The 18,975-nt window shown below is 42.5% G+C and overlaps 1 protein-coding gene across 5 annotated transcripts in view; it reads right to left on the bottom strand.

The window, feature by feature from the left end:
- The window catches only part of ctps1b (CTP synthase 1b), a 68,883-nt gene that overhangs the window by 13,482 nt on the left and 36,426 nt on the right, over positions 1-18,975 (bottom strand). For all 5 annotated transcript variants that reach the window (XM_048557921.2, XM_048557920.1, XM_048557917.2 and 2 more), the window contains 6 exons: positions 17,195-17,346; positions 12,484-12,616; positions 6,532-6,620; positions 5,582-5,676; positions 2,841-2,903; positions 1,321-1,364 (listed from right to left, as the gene is read on the bottom strand). In XM_048557921.2, the coding sequence (XP_048413878.1) occupies positions 1,321-1,364; positions 2,841-2,903; positions 5,582-5,676; positions 6,532-6,620; positions 12,484-12,616; positions 17,195-17,346 (576 nt within the window). The remainder of the gene's footprint in view (positions 1-1,320; positions 1,365-2,840; positions 2,904-5,581; positions 5,677-6,531; positions 6,621-12,483; positions 12,617-17,194; positions 17,347-18,975) is intronic.

Below are 18,975 nucleotides of genomic sequence, written 5' to 3'. Positions count from 1 at the left end.
AGCCCTTGAGGGATGGAAACTGCCATCCTTACCTGGTCTGGCCTACATGTGACTTCAGACCCACAGCAATGTGACTGACTCTTAACTGCCCTCTGGGCAATTCGGGATGGGTAATAAATGCTGCCTAGCCAGTGATTCCCTCATCCCGTGAATGAATAAAGAAAAAAAATGTTTCAACAACCATTAATGTTGTCCTGGATTATTGATTGTTCTTCTCTTGTGGGATGTGGGCATCTCTAGATGGGCCAGCAAATCCCAATTGTCCATGAACAATGCCTCATTGCCACTGGGCCATTTTTGAGGGCAGTTATGAGTGAACCACGTTGCTGTGGGTCTGGAGTCATATGTAGGCAAAAATGCGCGAAAGCAGCAGTTTTCAGATCCTGGAGGACATTTGTGAGCTAAAGAATCATACAGCTGTACAGTATGGAAACAGCCCGTTTGGGCCAACTCATCCATGCCAACCAGAGATCCTAAATTAATCTAGTCCCATTTGCCAGCATTTGGCCTATATCCTTCAAAACCCTCCCTATTCATATACTCATCCAGATGCCTTTTAAATGTTGTAATTGTACCCACCTCCACCACCTCATCTGGCAGCTCATTCCATACAAACACCACCCTCTGTATGAAAAGGCTGCCCTCAGATCTTTTAAATCTTGCCCCCTCGTCTTAAGTCTATGCCGTCTTGTTTTGGATTCCCCGACCCTTGGAAAAAGCCCTTGGTTATTCACCCCATCCACGTCCCTGTGAATTCATACAACAATTGTTGATAGTTTCATGGATCATCGTTACTGACACCTGCTTCAGATTCCAGATTTATACATTCTATTTAAATTCCAATAGCTGTTGTGGTGGGAAGTGAACCTGTGCATCAGTCTGGGTGTCTTGAACCATGGAGGTCCTTCCTTCTTACCCCTGAGCCTTGTCTGAGGCACAGTGATCTTCAGGTCAATCCCTCCAGCAGTTATCTCCCTCTAATGAGAGAGAGCAGCCTGTTGTCCTCTGCGACTGTGCTGGTCTTACTCACTGGCTCTTGCCAATCCAGTGACATTATCACTATGTGATAATGTGAGAAACACATGGGCATTTCATAGCTGGGCTGCTGGGAAAACAAACCAGGTCCTGGATGGAGGGAACAAAACACTGTGTTCTTTAACACACCGTGTGATAAAGCAAATGGGCCTTCTGCCAAAGAGGTTAATATTGCTGTTCCAGAGACACGTGAAACAATGGGCCATAAAGACATTCACCCTTGCTTCATTGGAAATGGCTGATCAGCTCAGCCCCAAACATATTCAGTGGATATTGCATACGTACCACAGGATACTTTGTATCAGGATTAAATTCAGTAGAATTAGCATCTGTAAAAGAAAATGTACACAACAAAACAACAAATTTTATATTATTTTAAACTTGAATTAACAAGATCAGTGATTAAACAGCAATGTTGTGCACAGGAAACAGGGCTGGCTTTGGCAAATGCTTCACATTCCGCTCTATCCTGAAAGCTCATTTTCCTATTAAAAACATAACTATTAAAGAAACAATTGCTTGACAGGAAAACCAAGGCACTGAAAATTTTAAACGCTGTTTGCCGAATGTACCGATTTGATTGAAAAATGGTCAGTTCACATTTTGGATTATAGCATTAATAAGGGAACATAAACGATAACACGTGTGTTGGTTGGAATGGAAAGTGGAGTCTTCACGTGGTGATCCAAAATTACAAACTCAAGCCAAACTTCACAAATTATGACATAAACCTGATTTTGTCATAAAACTACCATCACTGATCCACTGAAACAAAAAGTGTGGTTGAGTGCAAAGTGCAGACATTGCTTTCAGTGAATTCAAGACCCTCCTAGATTGTCATAAAGCAGAAATCACTGAACTGGTAAAACCCTGATCTTTATTAGCCTCTCTGAAGAAACCCTAAAAAAAAACCCCACCACATCTTCCATCAACTATAATTAAATCTATACTGACTTCTAAAAAACCTCTTTGGCCCTGGAAAACAAATTTTATGTTTGTGGAATGTCAAAGTTTTCCGTTGTAATAAACAAAAATGGAATGTGTTTCACCTGTTACCTTAATCCTGCATGTTGGTCCCAATCTTTATATTTAATAGAGAATGAAACAAAAATGAAAGATTGTCAGTGCACTTTAGCTCCCAATTTGCTGGTCTGACAGAGCTGGTCAGTGTCACTGGATCTTAGTCTACATGATGGAAGCACTACTGGTGGCCATTTCAAGATCGTCTTGACTTGATGCCAGATTCAAGCCATTGTTGGGAAATGGGGCAATTCACAGAGATCACTAGACCTTTGCAACTTTCTTCAGGTGATTCATCATCACTGCTCACCATGGACTACGAGATTCAGGCTAATATTTCAAAAACTGACCGATATCAAAATGATGGCCTGAGTCAAATTTAATATAAACTTGTCTCCTGTAGCACTGCTTATGAATGGGGAATTCAAAATGTATGAATTGCAATTGAGCGGGTCTCAAGAGTTACAACGTCTTTTTGTCATAAATTTCATTCCAAACTTGGCTTCAGTTTTAAAAAAAGTTCATCAGAATTTGATTTTGCGGATCAGGGTAATTATTGCAACATCCAAACACTTGGTCTTATAGTTTTGAAGTTTCTGCATTAAAGCACCACAACTGTTTTGTTTGGTAGAATGTAAATCACTGTTCTGATTGATCCCCACCCCTCATGTGGCAGATGCTACAAAGTTGCCACGAACCTATCAGAATGCAAAGCAACGGAACAATGATACACCAACACAAACATGGAACATTTCACTGAACCAATGGGATTTGCTGACTCATACCTGGCCAGTTAAGTGCATTTCGTGCAAATTCGACAACGGCCAACTGCATTCCAAGGCAGACACCTAAAGAGATACAAAAAAATACTCAGTGATTTCGTTATCATTTACAAAACAAATACCTGCTGACTGTGAGGCGTGGGGTAGGCGTTATTTGAAATTGTCTTAAAACAGCATGAGGCATTGATAAGGGATACAGTGAGATGTAACAGTGAGGGAAGCAGCAAACTCGAGGCCACTTATCCCCCATTCAGCCGCACACAGGGAGGTGCAATATATTTAACACATGGATTTACAGGGGCGAGGGGCATGGGCTGAGTTTACCATGAAGGACTCTCCTTACAAACGTCGAGTTAAGCTCACCATCAGGCCATCTGTCTAACGATACAGCAGCCATCAAGAAATACAGCAATTTTACACTTTACTCACTCAGTATAAATAGTGTTAATGCTGCTCTCTTAGTGCCACTGATACATCGCTACTTTTCAGGGAAGTGATTCAAGGCTTTTAACACAGAATAATGTGTGCTATAAGTTTTAAAAATTCAATATCTAATACTGTCCGAGGTCTCGTCATAGAATGTTTCAAAGTGATCTGAATTTAAACAGAAGACAGATTTAACACAAAACTAATTGAACAAGCAACAAAGCCATAACATCCCACCAAAACAAGTTTAACTCAGCTTTTCGTCATCCAAGAATGGGAACTATTCAACTGAATTGATTCTGCACTCAGTGAGCAGATTAGGAAGTTGGAAATGCACCCCACAATTTTCCAACTTTATAATTCATGGGAACGCCAGATCACAGAACCACCTACGCTATTCTGTTGCTGTCCAGGTTTGATGGAAGTAGTCAAAGTATTGGATAAACCAGGCACTATAATGATTGCTTGCAGATCTAAGAGGGGGAAGCAATGGCCTTGTGGTAGTATTGTCTAGACAATTAATCCAGAAACTCAGCCAATGTTCTGGGGACCCAGGTTCAAGTGCCGGGCAATGGCCATCTCCAGCAAGAGATAATCTAAAACGGTCATTTAACATTTAATGGTGTTACCATCACCGAATACCCCACTGTCGACATCCTTGGGTTACCATTGACCAGAGCCTGAACTAGACTTGCCACATATACACAGCAGCTACAACAGCAGATCAGAGGCTAGGAATACTGCAGTGAGTAACTCACCTCCTGACTCTCAAAAATCTGCCTACTGTCTACAAGGCCCAAGTCAGGAATGTGATGGATTCCTTCTCACTTGCCTTGATGAGTGCAGCCTCAATAACACTCAACACTTTGACACTTACTTGATTGGCACCACATCTACAAGCATCCACTCCCTCCACCACGAACACCCAGTAGCAGCAGTGTGTGCTAATTACAAAATACACTGTAGAAATTCACCAAAGATCCTCAGAAGCACCTTCCAACCTGCAACCACTTCCATCTAGAAGGGCAAGGGGCAGCAGATACATAGGAACACCACCCCTTGCAAGTTCTTCTTCAAACCACTCATTATCCTGACTGAGAAATATATTGCCATTTCTTCACTGTTACTGAGTCTTAGTTCTGAAATTCCATGCCTAAGGGCATTGTGCGTCAGCGCATGGACTGTGGTAGTTCACAAAGGCAGCTCATCACCACCTTCTCAAGGGGACAACTATGGATGGGAAGTAAATGTTAGTTTAGCCAGTAACACCCATATCACATGGATGAAGAAACAACCGACGAGCATACTCACTTTAGACAACAAATTTCAGGCCTGTGTCTTAGGGCCATTTTGATACGGAAATGATGGTCTGAGTCACGATTTATCTCCTGCTTACAACGGAGAATTTAAAATGATGAATTATGAGTTTTCTGAAGTTCCACATTATAAATTTCTTTCCAAAGCTGGCTCAGTTTAAAATTTAATAACAATTTGACTTTGCAAATCTGAACAGGTGTTACAACCTCCACACGCTTCACCAGCATTTTATGGGAGTGCTGCACAACGGGCCGGCACTAAGATAGCAATGGAATATCAGAGTAACAAAGTGCCTGCAAGAATACGAGTTTTCAGGAGTCCCGAAGGAGCAGACCGAAGCAAAAGGGTTTAGGGAGGGAATTCCAGAGCTTAGTCCCTCAGCAGATGAAGGCAAGCCACCAATGAATAGGGTCAAAAAGGCACAAAAACACCTCTTCTTCCTCATGTGGCGTCAGAAATTCGGCACGTGCATGAGAAACCTCACCAACTTTTAGAGATGCACCACAGAAAGCATTCTCTCTGGATGCATAGAATAGAGGAAGTTGTGCACACAGCCCAGACCATCACGAAAACCAACTTCCCATCCATGGACTCCATCTACACCTCTCATTGCTGCAGAAAGGCTGCCATCGTCATCAGAGACCCCTCCCATCCCAGTAATACTCTCTCCAACCTCTTCCATCAAACAGAAGATATGGAAGCTTGAACACATGCACCGACATGCTCACCCTGCTGTTGTTAGACTCTTAAGGAGGTCCTTCATTTTAAATCTAATGCTAATTTTACTTTGTGCACCTTCTGTGCAGCTGTAACCCTGTATGCCTCGCTCTGTCTAAGCACCCAATGATCTGTCCTCGTTTGCTATGTTGCCTGTACTGCTCGCAAAACAAAACTTTTCACTGTCCTTACGTACATGGGACAACAATAAATCTAAACAGATCAAATCATGGACCACAGATGGAAACATGCCGTACAACAATGAGTTAAACTTAAACTCGTACCTAAAAACGGTTTCTTCTGTCTTCTGGCCCAAGCAATGGCGAGAATCTTTCCCTCTGTGCCTCGAGAACCGAAACCACCAGGAACCAAGACTCCGCTATAAGGAACACCAGGTGTTTAGAGGTCACTACACCACAGGAACTACAGTGCGTGCAAGTATACCAATCCCCTTCTTTAAAGTTTACTCAATAGATCAGTTTCTTTGAAAACGCCCAAAGATTTTTAAATTGAATGTTGGTATCAAATGTATCATTGAACTGGAAGAAACGACAAAGTAGAATTCTTCTCTCTCTCCTTTGTCTGTCCAACTGTCTTTCTCTCTCTTTGGGCTCCATCCTATTGTTTACTCCCTCCCCCACCCACCTCCCTTTTTTTTAATATAAACTGACGTTTTCCCGGCCACCATCAGATCTGAGGAAGGGTCACTGGACCTGAAACGTTAACTCTATTTTCTCCTCCACAGATGCTGCCAGACCTGCTGAGCTTTTCCCGCGACTTTGTTTTTGTTCTAGAATTCTCCCACAACTTCCTGTTTTGTAATCTCGTAATCAAGCTACACTATTTGACACTTACATTTGATCCATTTGAGTTTTCAAAACAACTTCTTCTTGGGATTTCACATTGAAATCTTGACCAAAACTAAGATTCTTCTCAAAACACTAATTTTACCCCAAATGCTTACTAACTTCAAATTTCAGAGGGCAGCCTGTGAGATCTGCAAAATGTTGTTGTAACACTTGCTAAGCAGTTTTCATTGCTCTCACAAGTTTATACATGCTGCTAATTTACTGTCAGAAAAATCAAAACAAAATGTTGGAACGACAAAGCAATGTGTGCAGATTGCAAAGGCTAATTCACCTCATAAGAAACGCACACAGAGATCATTTAACTGGGATAAAATCCTTGCTCGTATGGACAAATTGTTAAAGAAAGAAACATTTTAAGTGCTTACTTGGCACTACACAGGTTCTGCCAAGCTTCATGGAATTTGACAGGCTCATCCAGCTGTCTACAAGGTTCCAAATCTGCAGAGTCAATATACTGTAAAGAAAAATGATACGTTTTTACTTACTCTGAATCTTACACAATACACCGAAGGAGGACGACAGATCAGCAACATTAAAAGTCTTTGGTATGATGGAGTCTCTTTAAGAAGACGACTTTCACAACTCTTACAAATTTACCTCTTTTAATTTAGTGCAATGTATCTACTGTTAACATGGTATCCCCTACATCGGGGACGTCAAATACAGAAATGGGGTGATGACCTTTGCAACACCTTTGTTCAATTTACAAACTGCAGCCCTGAGCTTCTAGTCCCTTGTCATTGAAATTCTCCATCGACCTCTGGATGATTGTGTAAAGGTAAGGTCAGTGGGTGAATTATGATTTACGTTTAGCCACCCATGCATCGCCTCTTGGTAGACGGCAACTGTTACTAAGTGTCATTGTACTAACGTTATCAGCTTGGAGGTACCTCATCCAAATAGCAATCCTTTGCAACCCAGACAGTGATGTGCACTGGACCTCCCATATCTTGCCAAATGTTCAGTTTTCAAAAAAAGTGATGAAATGGACAATGTCCCAGAACCAGAAATCCTGGTGGAATATTCCCTTCCTCACCGAGAGGCATGGGGTCCCATTTCAGAGGATGTATAATTGGGAGTGAGTGTCAGTGTTCTGACTACCCATACGCTCAGCACTGGAGATACACAGGTGCTAACCAACATTTTCAGACAGAGGGGAAAATACATCCAAGTGGCTTTCCAAGCCCTCTCTTTCTTATCTGCTCTTCACAGGGTGGGATTCCCTGAGAATAGGGGCACAGAATGGGGATCAGAGAAGCAAAGGGAGTTCTTACAGACGGAGTATGTACAAAACAAAAGAGACTTGTCGATAACAGCAGTAGCGGTTCTGTTTTGTCAATGGCGACTTATTTTAAATGTGTGAGCCTTGATATGACTCTCCTAACAATATCCTCTCTGTATTTAGCTCGGTGGTACAGTGGGAGATATTGTGAGCATGCCTTTCATTGAAGCATTCCGTCAGTTCCAGTTCAAAGCCAAAAGAGAGAATTTCTGCAATAACTGTTTCAGTTTAGTTCCTCAGATGATTTCTTTTCATTCATGGGATGGGTATGTCTTTGCCTAGGTCAGCATTTATTGCCCATCCCTAATTGCCCAGAGGGGAGATAAAAGTCAACCACATTGCTGTGGATAATAAAATGTGAGGCTGGATGAACACAGTGGGCCAAGCAGCATCTCAGGAGCACAAAAGCTGATGTTTCGGGCCTAGACCCATCATCAGAGAGGGGGATGGGGTGAGGGTTCTGGAATAAATAGGGAGAGAGGGGGAGGCGGACCGAAGATGGAGAGAAAAGAAGATAGGTGGAGAGGAGAGTATAGGTGGGGAGGAGGGGAGGGGATAGGTCAGTCCAGGGAAGACGGACAGGTCAAGGAGGTGGGATGAGGTTAGTAGGTAGATGGGGGTGCGGCTTGGGGTGGGAGGAAGGGATGGGTGAGAGGAAGAACAGGTTAGGGAGGCAGAGACAGGTTGGACTGGTTTTGGGATGCAGTGGGTGGAGGGGAGGAGCTGGGCTGGTTTAGGGATGCGGTGGGGGGAAGGGGAGATTTTGAAACTGGTGAAGTCCACATTGATACCATTAGGCTGCAGGGTTCCCAGGCGGAATATGAGTTGCTGTTCCTGCAACCTTCGGGTGGCATCATTGTGGCACTGCAGGAGGCCCATGATGGACATGTCATCTAAAGAATGGGAGGGGGAGTGGAAATGGTTTGCGACTGGGAGGTGCAGTTGTTTGTTGCGAACTGAGCGGAGGTGTTCTGCAAAGCAGTCTCCAAGCCTCCGCTTGGTTTCCCCAATGTAGAGGAAGCCACACCGGGTACAGTGGATGCAGTATACCACATTGGCAGATGTGCAGGTGAACCTCTGCTTAATGTGGAATGTCATCTTGGGGCCTGGGATAGGGGTGAGGGAGGAGGATGGGGGCAAGTGTAGCATTTCCTGCGGTTGCAGGGGAAGGTGCCAGGTGTGGTGGGGTTGGAGGGCAGTGTGGAGCAAACAGGGGAGTCACGGAGAGAGTGGTCTCTCCGGAAAGCAGACATGGGTGGGGATGGAAAGATGTCTTGGGTGGTGGGGTCGGATTGTAGATGGCGGAAGTGTCGGAGGATGATGCGTTGTATCCGGAGGTTGGTGGGGTGGTGTGTGAGAACGAGGGGGTTCCTCTTTTGGCGGTTGTGGCGAGGACGGGGTGTGAGGGATGTGTAGCGGGAAATACGGGAGACACGGTCAAGGGCGTTCTCAATCACTGTGGGGGGAAAGTTGCGGTCCTTGAAGAACTTGGACATCTGGGATGTGCGGGAGTGGAATGTCTTGTCGTGGGAGCAGATGCGGTGGAGGCGGAGGAATTGGGAATAGGGGATGGAATTTTTGCAGGAGGGCGGGTGGGAGGAGGTGTATTCTAGGTAGCTGTGGGAGTCGGTGGGCTTGAAATGGACATCAGTTACAAGCTGGTTGCCTGAGATGGAGACTGAGAGGTCCAGGAAGGTGAGGGATGTGCTGGAGATGGCCCAGGTGAACTGAAGGTTGGGGTGGAAGGTGTTGGTGAAGTGGATGTGGATCTGGAGTCACATTTAGGCTAGATCCAGTAAGGAAGATAGAAGAAAACAAAAGCAGATGCTGGAAATCAGAAAGAGAAACAGAAACCGCTGGGAAAACTCACCAGGTCTGGCAGCATCAGTGGAGAGGAAACAGGGCTAATATTTCAGGTGTGTTTCTGAAGAAGGGTCACTGAACCCTAATCCCCAGCTTTCTCTCCACGGAGGCTGCCAGATGTGCTGTGTATTCCCAGCAATTTCTGCTTTTGTTTAAGATAAGGGTGACAATTTCCTTCCCTAAAGGGGACATCAGTGAACCAGATGAGTTTTTACAATAACCAACAGTTGTTACATAATCAACATTAAGCTAGCTTTCCCTTGTTTCAGATTTTTATTGAATTCAAATTTCACTGACTCCAGAACGTTAGTCAATTATTCTGGATTATTAACCAAGTAACATAACCGCTATGTCACTACCTCCCTACTGATATTTGAGACGTCGGAGGGTGTATACGTTGTTACTGGGCTGGATTTTGCGCGGAATGGCTATAGATTTGCTGTTACCCAGAGACTTTCAATGAGCCTTACCATGACAAGTTAGTGTCTCAAACCAGCCAGACAGCACAATGCCCTCTACAAGTCACACAGGAGCTGGATGAGTAGGGAAGGCAACTGTGTATCTCCTTAACTAGACAGATTGGAGAGTCATTAATGGGCATTACATTGTGAGGAAAGGTTCATTAGAGTCATGACAGAAATGTTAAAAGTTGCTACAAAAAACAGCATAAAGGATAAGAAACACCGAACTAAGAATGCTAGAGAGTGAGTAAAAAAATCATTTGACAAGTCTCCAATAATATTTAAAAGTGGAAGGAATTCCACTCTACTAAGTGCACTCTACTGACTCCACTCTAATAAGTGCAAGAGTATTTGCTTGGCAGTAATTAAGTCTTGGCACGATGGATGTGAGTTTGCTCGCTGAGCTGGAAGGTTCGTTTTCAGTCGTTTTGTCACCATTCTAGGTAACATCATCAGTGAGCCTCCGACAAAGCGCTGGTGTTATGTCCCGCTTTCTATTTATCTGGTTAGGTTTCCTTGGGTTGGTGACGTCATTTCCTGCATTGGTGATGTCATTTCCTGTTCTTTTTCTCAGGGGATGGTAGATTGGCTCCAAATCAATGTGTTTGTTGATGGTGTTCCGGTTGGAATGCCATGCTTCTAGGAATTCTCGTGCGTGTCGCTGTTTGGCTTGTCCTGGGATGGATGTGTTGTCCCAATCAAAGTGGTGTCCTTCCTCATCTGGATGTAAGGATACGAGTGATAGTGGGTCATGTCGTTTTGTGGCTAGTTGATGTTCATGTATCCTGGTGGCTAGCTTTCTGCCTGTTTGTCCAATGTAGTGTTTGTCACAGTTCTTGAAAGGTATTTTGTATATGACGTTCGTTTTATTTGTTGTCCGTATAGGGTCTTTTCAGTTCATTAGCTGCTGTTTTAGTGTGTTGGTGGGTTTGTGGGCTACCCTGATGCCAAGAGGTCCGAGTAGTCTGGCAGTCATTTCGGAAATGTATTTGATGTCGGGGAGCGTGGTTATGGTTTCTGAGCCCGTTTTGTCCGTTTGTTTGGGTTTATTGCTGAGAAATCGGCAGACTGTGTTCATAGGGTACCCATTCTTTTTGAATACGCTGTATAGGTGATTTTCCTCTGCTCTGCGTAGTTCCTCTGTGCTGCAGTGTGTGGTGGCTCGTTGGAATAGTGTTCTAATGCAGCTTCGTTTGTGAGTGTTGGGATGGTTGCTCCTGTAGTTCAGTATTTGGTCCGTATGTGTTGTTTTCCTGTAGTCGCTGGTTTGAAGTTCCCCATTGACTGTTTGCTCTACTGTGACATCTAGGAATGGCAGTTTCTTGTTGTTTTCCTCCTCTTTTGTGAATGTTACGCCAGTAAAGGGTATTATTGATGGTCTTAAAGGTTTCCTCTAATTTGTTTTGTTTAGTGATGACAAAGGTGTCATCCACATAGCGGACCCAAAGTTTGGGTTGGATGATTGGCAGAGCTGTTTGTTCGAATCTCTGCATTACTGCCTCTGCTAAGAACCCTGATATCGGAGATCCCATGGGTGTACCGTTGGTTTGTCTGTAGGTTTTGTTATTGAAAGTGAAGTGGGTGGTAAGGCATAGGTCCACAAGCTTGATGATGCTGTCCTTGCTGATGAGGTTGGTGATGTCTGGTGTATGTGTCTTTGGTTCTTCTAATAGTGTAGTCAGTGTTTCTTTGGCCAGGTTGATGTTGATGGATGTGAACAGGGCTGTTACGTCAAAGGAGACCATTATTTCATCCTCTTCTATCTTGGTGTCTTTGATGGTGTTCAGGAATTCTCGGCACGATGTTAAAAAGATACTCAGATTGAAAGACTCAAACTCTACGGTTTGCATTGAGTTTAATTCAGATCAATGACATCAGGACAGCAAATCTGTTACATTTTGAGCCAGGTGGAGCACAGCTTTTTGGAGAAGAAATGAAGCTTGCACTGCATCTTCTGACCTTTAACTGTGCACGCGTATTAGCTGAAAGCTTTTGTGTGACTTGTTAATAATGACGAGTGAGTGCTGTTAACATTACTTTTATTCTGAAGCAAAATCCCTTCCCAAAACAGTTTTCCTGTGGGAAAAGTTTGACGTGCTGGGAAACAAACAGTTTTAGCTTTTCCTGTTGTTCTTTTCCTTCCTGCAGCATGGGGATTACCTCTCTTAAGCTTATCCAATGCAAATCAAATGTAAGATTCAACTAAACTATTGCCCAAGAGTGTGGTCAAGGCAGGCCCAATTGAAGTTCCCAAGAGATCAGATCATTAATTGAAAAGGCAACAGTTGACAGAGGACAGACAGGGGAGTGAGATAAGGTAAACTGCTTCTTCAGGGGGCCAACATTGAATTGTGTTGAATGACCTTTTTCCATGCTGTAACCCTATGATTTCAAGAAAACATTCTATTTAGATACCTCTATATCCCTCTAGACGATTGTGGTCCATGTCTTAAAGCTGTAAGGCAGTTCGTATTGAATAAGGTTATATTTTTGTTTGAAAACAGATGAGATGTTTTCTAAATTTCATCTTAAAATGTTTGCAAACAGCAACTGACCATCCAGTCAAGAGACTCTGGGAAAACTATGATTTAGTTCAAAAAGATTTGCCAAACGTAATTTTAAAACTCCATTTAGCAGTTTAACGTGTGGTAAAGAAATACGCTGACAACGTGTAATTTAAGGGATGATAAATTAGCAATTACTTAACTCACCTTTACTTCCAGTTTCTGGTTAATAGCCAAAGCCGCATGTTCCAAAGCCTTTATGACTGAAGCGTAGGAGTCTGAGAGTTTGGTGTATTTACCAACCAATGCAATGGAGCAAATCTCTAATGTACGATCATACCTGGATTTGGATTTTGCAATTGGAATAAAAGAGAATAGGGATAGTCACAGAAATAGACAAGCTGAATAAAATGTATAAGTTTTACAATTTAATATTAATAAATAAAACCTTGTACCGGATCTCCCGAGAGAGGACATCTAGTAAGATTCACTATTGGGACAAATGAAGAAAAGATGTGCGCTCATAGGTTGAGAGCGATGTACTTAGTTAGGACCTTCCCAAAGCAGTTTACAATCAACTAAGTACTTTCAAAGCGCAGCTACCATTGCAACATGCCAGAAAAAATAGCATTCAATAAGGTTTCGTTGCAATTAAATTAATCAACAAAAAACTGATTTTAGCAAGGAAAAAAATAACTGTCATGGAATGTGGAAAACTCCCCTGCCATTTTTCGAATAGCACCATAGGAGTCAAAGGGATCTCAGTCTAATAGCTTCTCTGAAAGATGGCACTTCCAGAGCAGCACTCCCTCTATACTAGACTAGAGGGTCAGCCTAAGATTCAGAAAATTAGGAATCCAAACTTTCATAATTTTTTATTCAAGTTTTTTTTAATGATCACTTGAAGCATGTGATGAGAACAGCAGTGATTCTGTGACAGAGTTGAATTAAATAACAATACTGCTGAAGTGTTGGATTTACCAGGGTAACTAACCCAAATGAGATGTATTGCAACAATTTCCTGGAATAACAGGGTTAAAGGTTTTCTGGTAGTTGATTATAACGGACATAAAGGGTTTTTATTTCTCATTTACTGCTCTTGTTGGATTAAACTAAGAAGAAGCAAAAAACTTAATTGGAACCACTTCTGAATTTATTCGCAAAGAACTTCACTCAAACCTCTGTTATCAATCAAATGTCGCATCCCTAATTCCCAATCAAACGAACACTATCATTAACGAGACATTTTGTGGGAACAATGTCGCATTTTCCAATTAGATATTTCTGGGCTTAATCCTGAGCTCAACCTTTTCAAATCATAGCCAGTGCCCTAATGTTTTCAATGAGTATCTGTTGGGAACGATAGAGCTTTTCCAATTTACACTTATTGTATCGCCTGTGTTTGTTTCTTTTCCTGGCCCTTTACTGACTCTTTTTGCCTTAAAGCATAATTTCTTTAATGCTTTAATTGTTCCTACCCTTCCACCTCTTTCATTGTTCCACCTCCCACTTTCTATTTACACACTTGCTTAAAATTGGTTACAATTCGAATATTTTTCTGTTGTCTGATGATCTCCTCTGATTTGGTGCATGTTATGCCCTGAAAGAGGGAATATGCAGTCAACGTGATTTGTAAGGATTTCAATCATTGCTTACATGCATCAGCTGGAGATAGATAACTTGGTGTCATTATTTTCACTATTAAATTTAACTGATTACACAAAAAACCACTGCATATAGCCTTTATCTGTGATGTTAACGCGCATAAAGAGAGATAACCTACTATGGGGATAACACTTGGTCAAATGTTCAGTTCACATTTACATGTCATTGAAACATGACAGAACTGTCCAAATGATGTTCCGAGGATTGAAATTTAGTAATATTTGTGGACTTGACACAAAGTCACTGTTGGATTCCTGGGCATTTTTCCAGGGAATTGGAATAATTATTTTAAGCAGGCGTTTCTTTATAGTCACATGCCTTATGATAATTGTTTATTGATGAAACTATCTGTCTGTGCTTACAACAGCCAGGTTCCAGTTCCTGTTTCCAATATTGTTTGGAGAAGTTGGGGAAAAGCCTGCAGAAAGAAAGAAGCTTCCCAGCTCAGCTCTCCTGTTTCTGGAGAAGAACAACTGTAGTGGGTCCAATGAAATACTTGGAGCCTCATCCAAATGCTCTCCAAAGAGTTGGCCCAAATTTCATGAATGAATGCATCTACAAAACTCTCCAGAAACAGCTCTGGGGTGGCACGGTGGCTCAGTGGTGAGCACTGCAGCCTCATAGCCTCAGGGACCCGGGTTCCATTCCAGCTTCGGGCAACTCTGTGTGTGGAGTTTGCGCATTCTCCCCATGTCTGTGTGGACTTCCTCCAGGTGCTCCGGGTTTCCTCCCACAGTCCAAAGATGTACAGGTTAGGTGGATTGGCCATGCTAAATTGCCCATAGTGTTCAGGGACGTGTAGGTTAGGTGGATTATAGGGGGATGGGTCTAGGTTGGATGCTCTGAGGTTCGGTGTGGACTTCTTGGGCGGAGGGCCTGTTTGCACACTGCAGGGATTCTAATTCTCTAACATCAGGCCTACAGTGACTTAAGCATCACAAACCTTAACTATTTCATCTTCAGAAACTAAGACTTATTGGCCAAAAGAGCTTGTTTGGAAACTCTGCAGAGAGAAACTTGTTTTTCTTCCTTTAGATTGGGACAGCTAGAGGGGTAAACTGTTACATTTAAATTGCTAACTGAGTATGTTAACTAATTTTGCACCGTTGCAGAATAGGTTTTGTTTTACAACAAATCCATAATTTGGTGTTTTTCAAAGTCACCTGGTGATGGATCTTTGTATTTTATGTCTGATATGGTGACAGTGTGTGGATGGCCAGATTGAGTACTATGTACAACAATTAAGTTCAAAAATAAAAATAGAAATTGCTGGGAAAGCTCAGCAGGTCTGGTAGTATCTGTGGAGAGAAATCAGAGTTAACATTTTGGGTCAAGTGAACTTTCCCTAGAAGGGAGCTTTAGAAAAATTGGTTATGGAGAGCTCAGGGAAGAATGCAGTCTAGCATGAAAATACCACATTTCATTTACATTCTAATTTATAGTTTCACCAAGTTAAACAGGTTGGACCTCTATTCATTGGAATTGAGGAGAATGAGTTGATCATATTGAAACATGTAAGATACACAAGGGGCCTGACAGGAGGGCGTTATCTCAGAATAAAGGGGTGCTAATTTAAGACTAAAACGAGGAGGAATTTCTTCTCTCAGGGAGGTCTTTGGAACTCCATGCCACAGAAAAACTGTGGGGGCAGAGTCCTTGTGGATATTTAAGGCTGAGATAGATTGATTCCTGATCAGTGAGGGAATTAACGGTTATGGAAAAAGTGCGGAAACATGGACAAGAAGAACAGTGGGTCAGGCAAAACGTTACTGAATGTTGGACCAGGGTCAAGGGGCTGAACGGCCTACTCCTGTTCCCATTTTGCATGGTGTACAGTCTAACGAAAGTAGCCGGGTCTGTTAATCCCAATTGAGACTTGGTGTGTAGTTTGTTGCCTGATTAATGTCTTATTAGCAACACCTCACCTGTGAGCATGAATGCCAAGATTCATGTGCAGTTCACAGCAAGGTTTACTCCTGGTGTCTACTGTGTGCAACGAGTTCAAGAAAAATGGACTGGAGGATACCATTCTGCCTATTCTGATATTCCATTATATCATGGGTGATCTGGTGAGTCTGGAGTCACACTCAGGCCAGACCAGGTAAGGATGGCAGCTTCCTTTCATAAATAGTGCTAGAGAACCAGATGAGTTTTTCCAACAATTGACAACGGTTTCATGGTTATCATTAGACTCTTAATTCCAGACTTGTTATTGAACTCAAACTCCCACCATATGCCACGGCAAGATTTGAATCACTAGGTCATGAAACAACGGTGTTCCACTCTGAGGCCAATATACCTTGCCTGAGGTGTGGTGTGTTTCAGTGGCCCAAACTGTAGCTATTCAGAATCTAATTCTTCATCAGTATCAGCCATCAGAATGATAAAACACGAGAAATATAAAACGATCAAAAGGCACCAAAAGCGATTTTAAAAAAGGGTTTAAAAGTAACCTTTCACTCCCTAACCAACTAAAATAGCCTTCTCATTAGATCTTACAAAAACACCAGTACTGTAGGACTAACTACACAGAGCTTCTTTTGCAGGTGAGATACAGGTTGAATTTTATGTTTTCTTGAAATCCACTCATCATTTAAAATTAAATTCAAACAACCCTTTGGAACATGTCATGATACACTCCAGAGCAGGTTGACCCCAGACTCTGGTCAAGAGATAGAACACTGCAATGCACAAGAGCCCCTCCAGTTCATTTTATATAGATATATTAATAAAGTCTCAGGCATATCGAAGATGTGCATACACGTCAAGAGGTAAAAATTTTCATAAAGAAGCCTTGGATTCCTGCACTTCATAGAATGCCTACAGTGTGGAGTAGGCCATCCAGCCCATTGAGTCTACATTGACCCTCCAAAGGGAATCCCAGCCAGGCCAACACTCCTTACCCTATCCCTAAAGCCCCATATTTCCCTTGGCTAACCCAACTAGCCTGCACATCCCTGGACACTATGGCCAATTCAGCATGGCCAATCCACCTCACTGGCACATCTTCGGTGGAAATCCGTACAAACACGTGGAGAATCTGTGAACCCCACCCAGTCGCAATGAGGGTAGAATCTTACCTGGATCCCTGGCGCTGTGAGGCAGCGATGCTAACCACTGAGCCAACGTGCCCAGGCACTAGCTGATAAGTGACATGTCTGTTTTACTATCATGGAATTATTCTAATGTTAGTGTCTAAAATAAAAGTATCCTTTTCCCATGAGCATTACACACCAAGCAAGTGTTACTGTACCTATCTGCCATCTCTTTCCACTTGTTCAGTAGTCTTCTAGAGTTCGCTTCAAACTGGAGGTTGAGCCTCTCCTTAAAATAGCCCACCACACCTTCTGCTTCAAGTAATAAGGGGACTCGGTAGAGGGAACAGACATCATACACACAGATGACCTGCAATCAAGGACAGCATGTAAGGTATTTGTAGAGAAATGCCACTGCAGGAAAGACCATGTACATGTATCCCAAACTACTCTAGGAAATGACCGGGAAATGCTAAACTGTAAGAGACGTTGGAAAAATGTTGAAAAGTCATTGGCAGACAGACAGTCAAGTTCACCAAAGATCCTCAGACAATAACTTTCAAACCCACAACCACTTCCATCTGGCAGGATAGGGGCAGCAGATATGTAGGGACACCATCACCTTCAAGTTCCCTCCCAAAATACACATAATCCTGACTTGGAAACATATCGCCATTCCTTCACTTTCAATGGGTCAAAGTCCCGGAGTTCCCTCCCTAAGGGCACTGTGGGTCAACCTACCAACTGCAGTGGTTCAAGAAGGCAACGCACCCCCACCTTCTCAAGGGCAACGAGAGGCAGGCAATAAATGCTGGCCAGCCAGCAACACCCACATCCGGCAAACAACTAAAAAAAATGAGCCCCTTGAACGCTTATTACACAAACATTTCAAAGCAACTTTTTCAAAAGGTGATGGAAGGGGCTCTTTATTTTAAAAATCCATATTTATTTCAGATTAATCACATTTTAAAATTAAAGAACATTTGAGGCACGATGTCATGATAGGTTTTTCAAAAAGTTATTCTGTCCTTCATTTGATTCCTCTTCCCTTGAACTGCTTCCTAGACACAGCCAATGATATTTTGAAATTACTAATCAGGAGGGACAACTTTCAAAGGACATTATCAGAAACAGCTGGGTGTAAGCATCAGAAAAGAGCAATAGATTGGTTTTCATCCCCTTGGAAAATGCTTGAGGGGTGACCAAAAGTTTTCAAAACTGTAGAAAGTTTCGATACAGTGGACTCAGAGTGAATGATTTCAGGAAGAGGAGAACTAAAGATCAGCAATATAAAATCATCATCAAGAAACCCAATAGGAAGTTCAGAAGAAATGTCTTTACCAAACAGTAGTGAGAAGGAGAAACTTGTTAACACAGGAGGTGGGTGAAGAAAATAGTTGGGATGCATCAAAGGGTGAGCCAGGTAAGCATCTGAGTGGAAGCAAACAGAGGGTACTGCTGGTGGATTTACAAGACAGAAGATAGGAGAAGGAAGCTTGAATGCAGCATAGGTGCATGGGCTGAATGGTCTGCTTTTGTGCTATGTAAAGTCAGCTTGGGTAAATCACTGTTTGATTCTTTCCTGGTAGGTGCTCACTTTGCTACTGCTCGATTGCTAACCTGATGCACAACAATATCACCCATCGGACAGAGCCCACTGATCAACATCATGGAATCCCTATAGTGTGAAAGTCACTCTATTTCTACATAGAGCAACTTGGAGTCAAGATTTTAAAATAAACAGAACCAAAACAAAAATCTTAAATATTTTGGCATCCTGACCATGCTCATTCACACTGTGCAAAGCATTCCGGAAAATCTTCTAACTTTAAAAACACTGCATGTAGAGTCATTCCTACTTATGGGCGAGGATTTGTTGCTACTTACTTTTTTGCGTGAATTGGAAAATTCACAAGTAGTGAACTTGCAGATACAGAGGACTTACTGCATAATATCTATTAATAGAGCAACTTCAGTGGAACAAAACCTCCCAAAATAC

The sequence above is a fragment of the Stegostoma tigrinum genome, chromosome 24 (genome assembly GCF_030684315.1).
Source record: "Stegostoma tigrinum isolate sSteTig4 chromosome 24, sSteTig4.hap1, whole genome shotgun sequence".
In the NCBI taxonomy this organism is placed as follows: Eukaryota; Metazoa; Chordata; class Chondrichthyes; order Orectolobiformes; family Stegostomatidae; genus Stegostoma; species Stegostoma tigrinum.
Note: the sequence above shows the minus strand (reverse complement) of the source record. Positions and strands in the feature narration are given on the sequence as shown.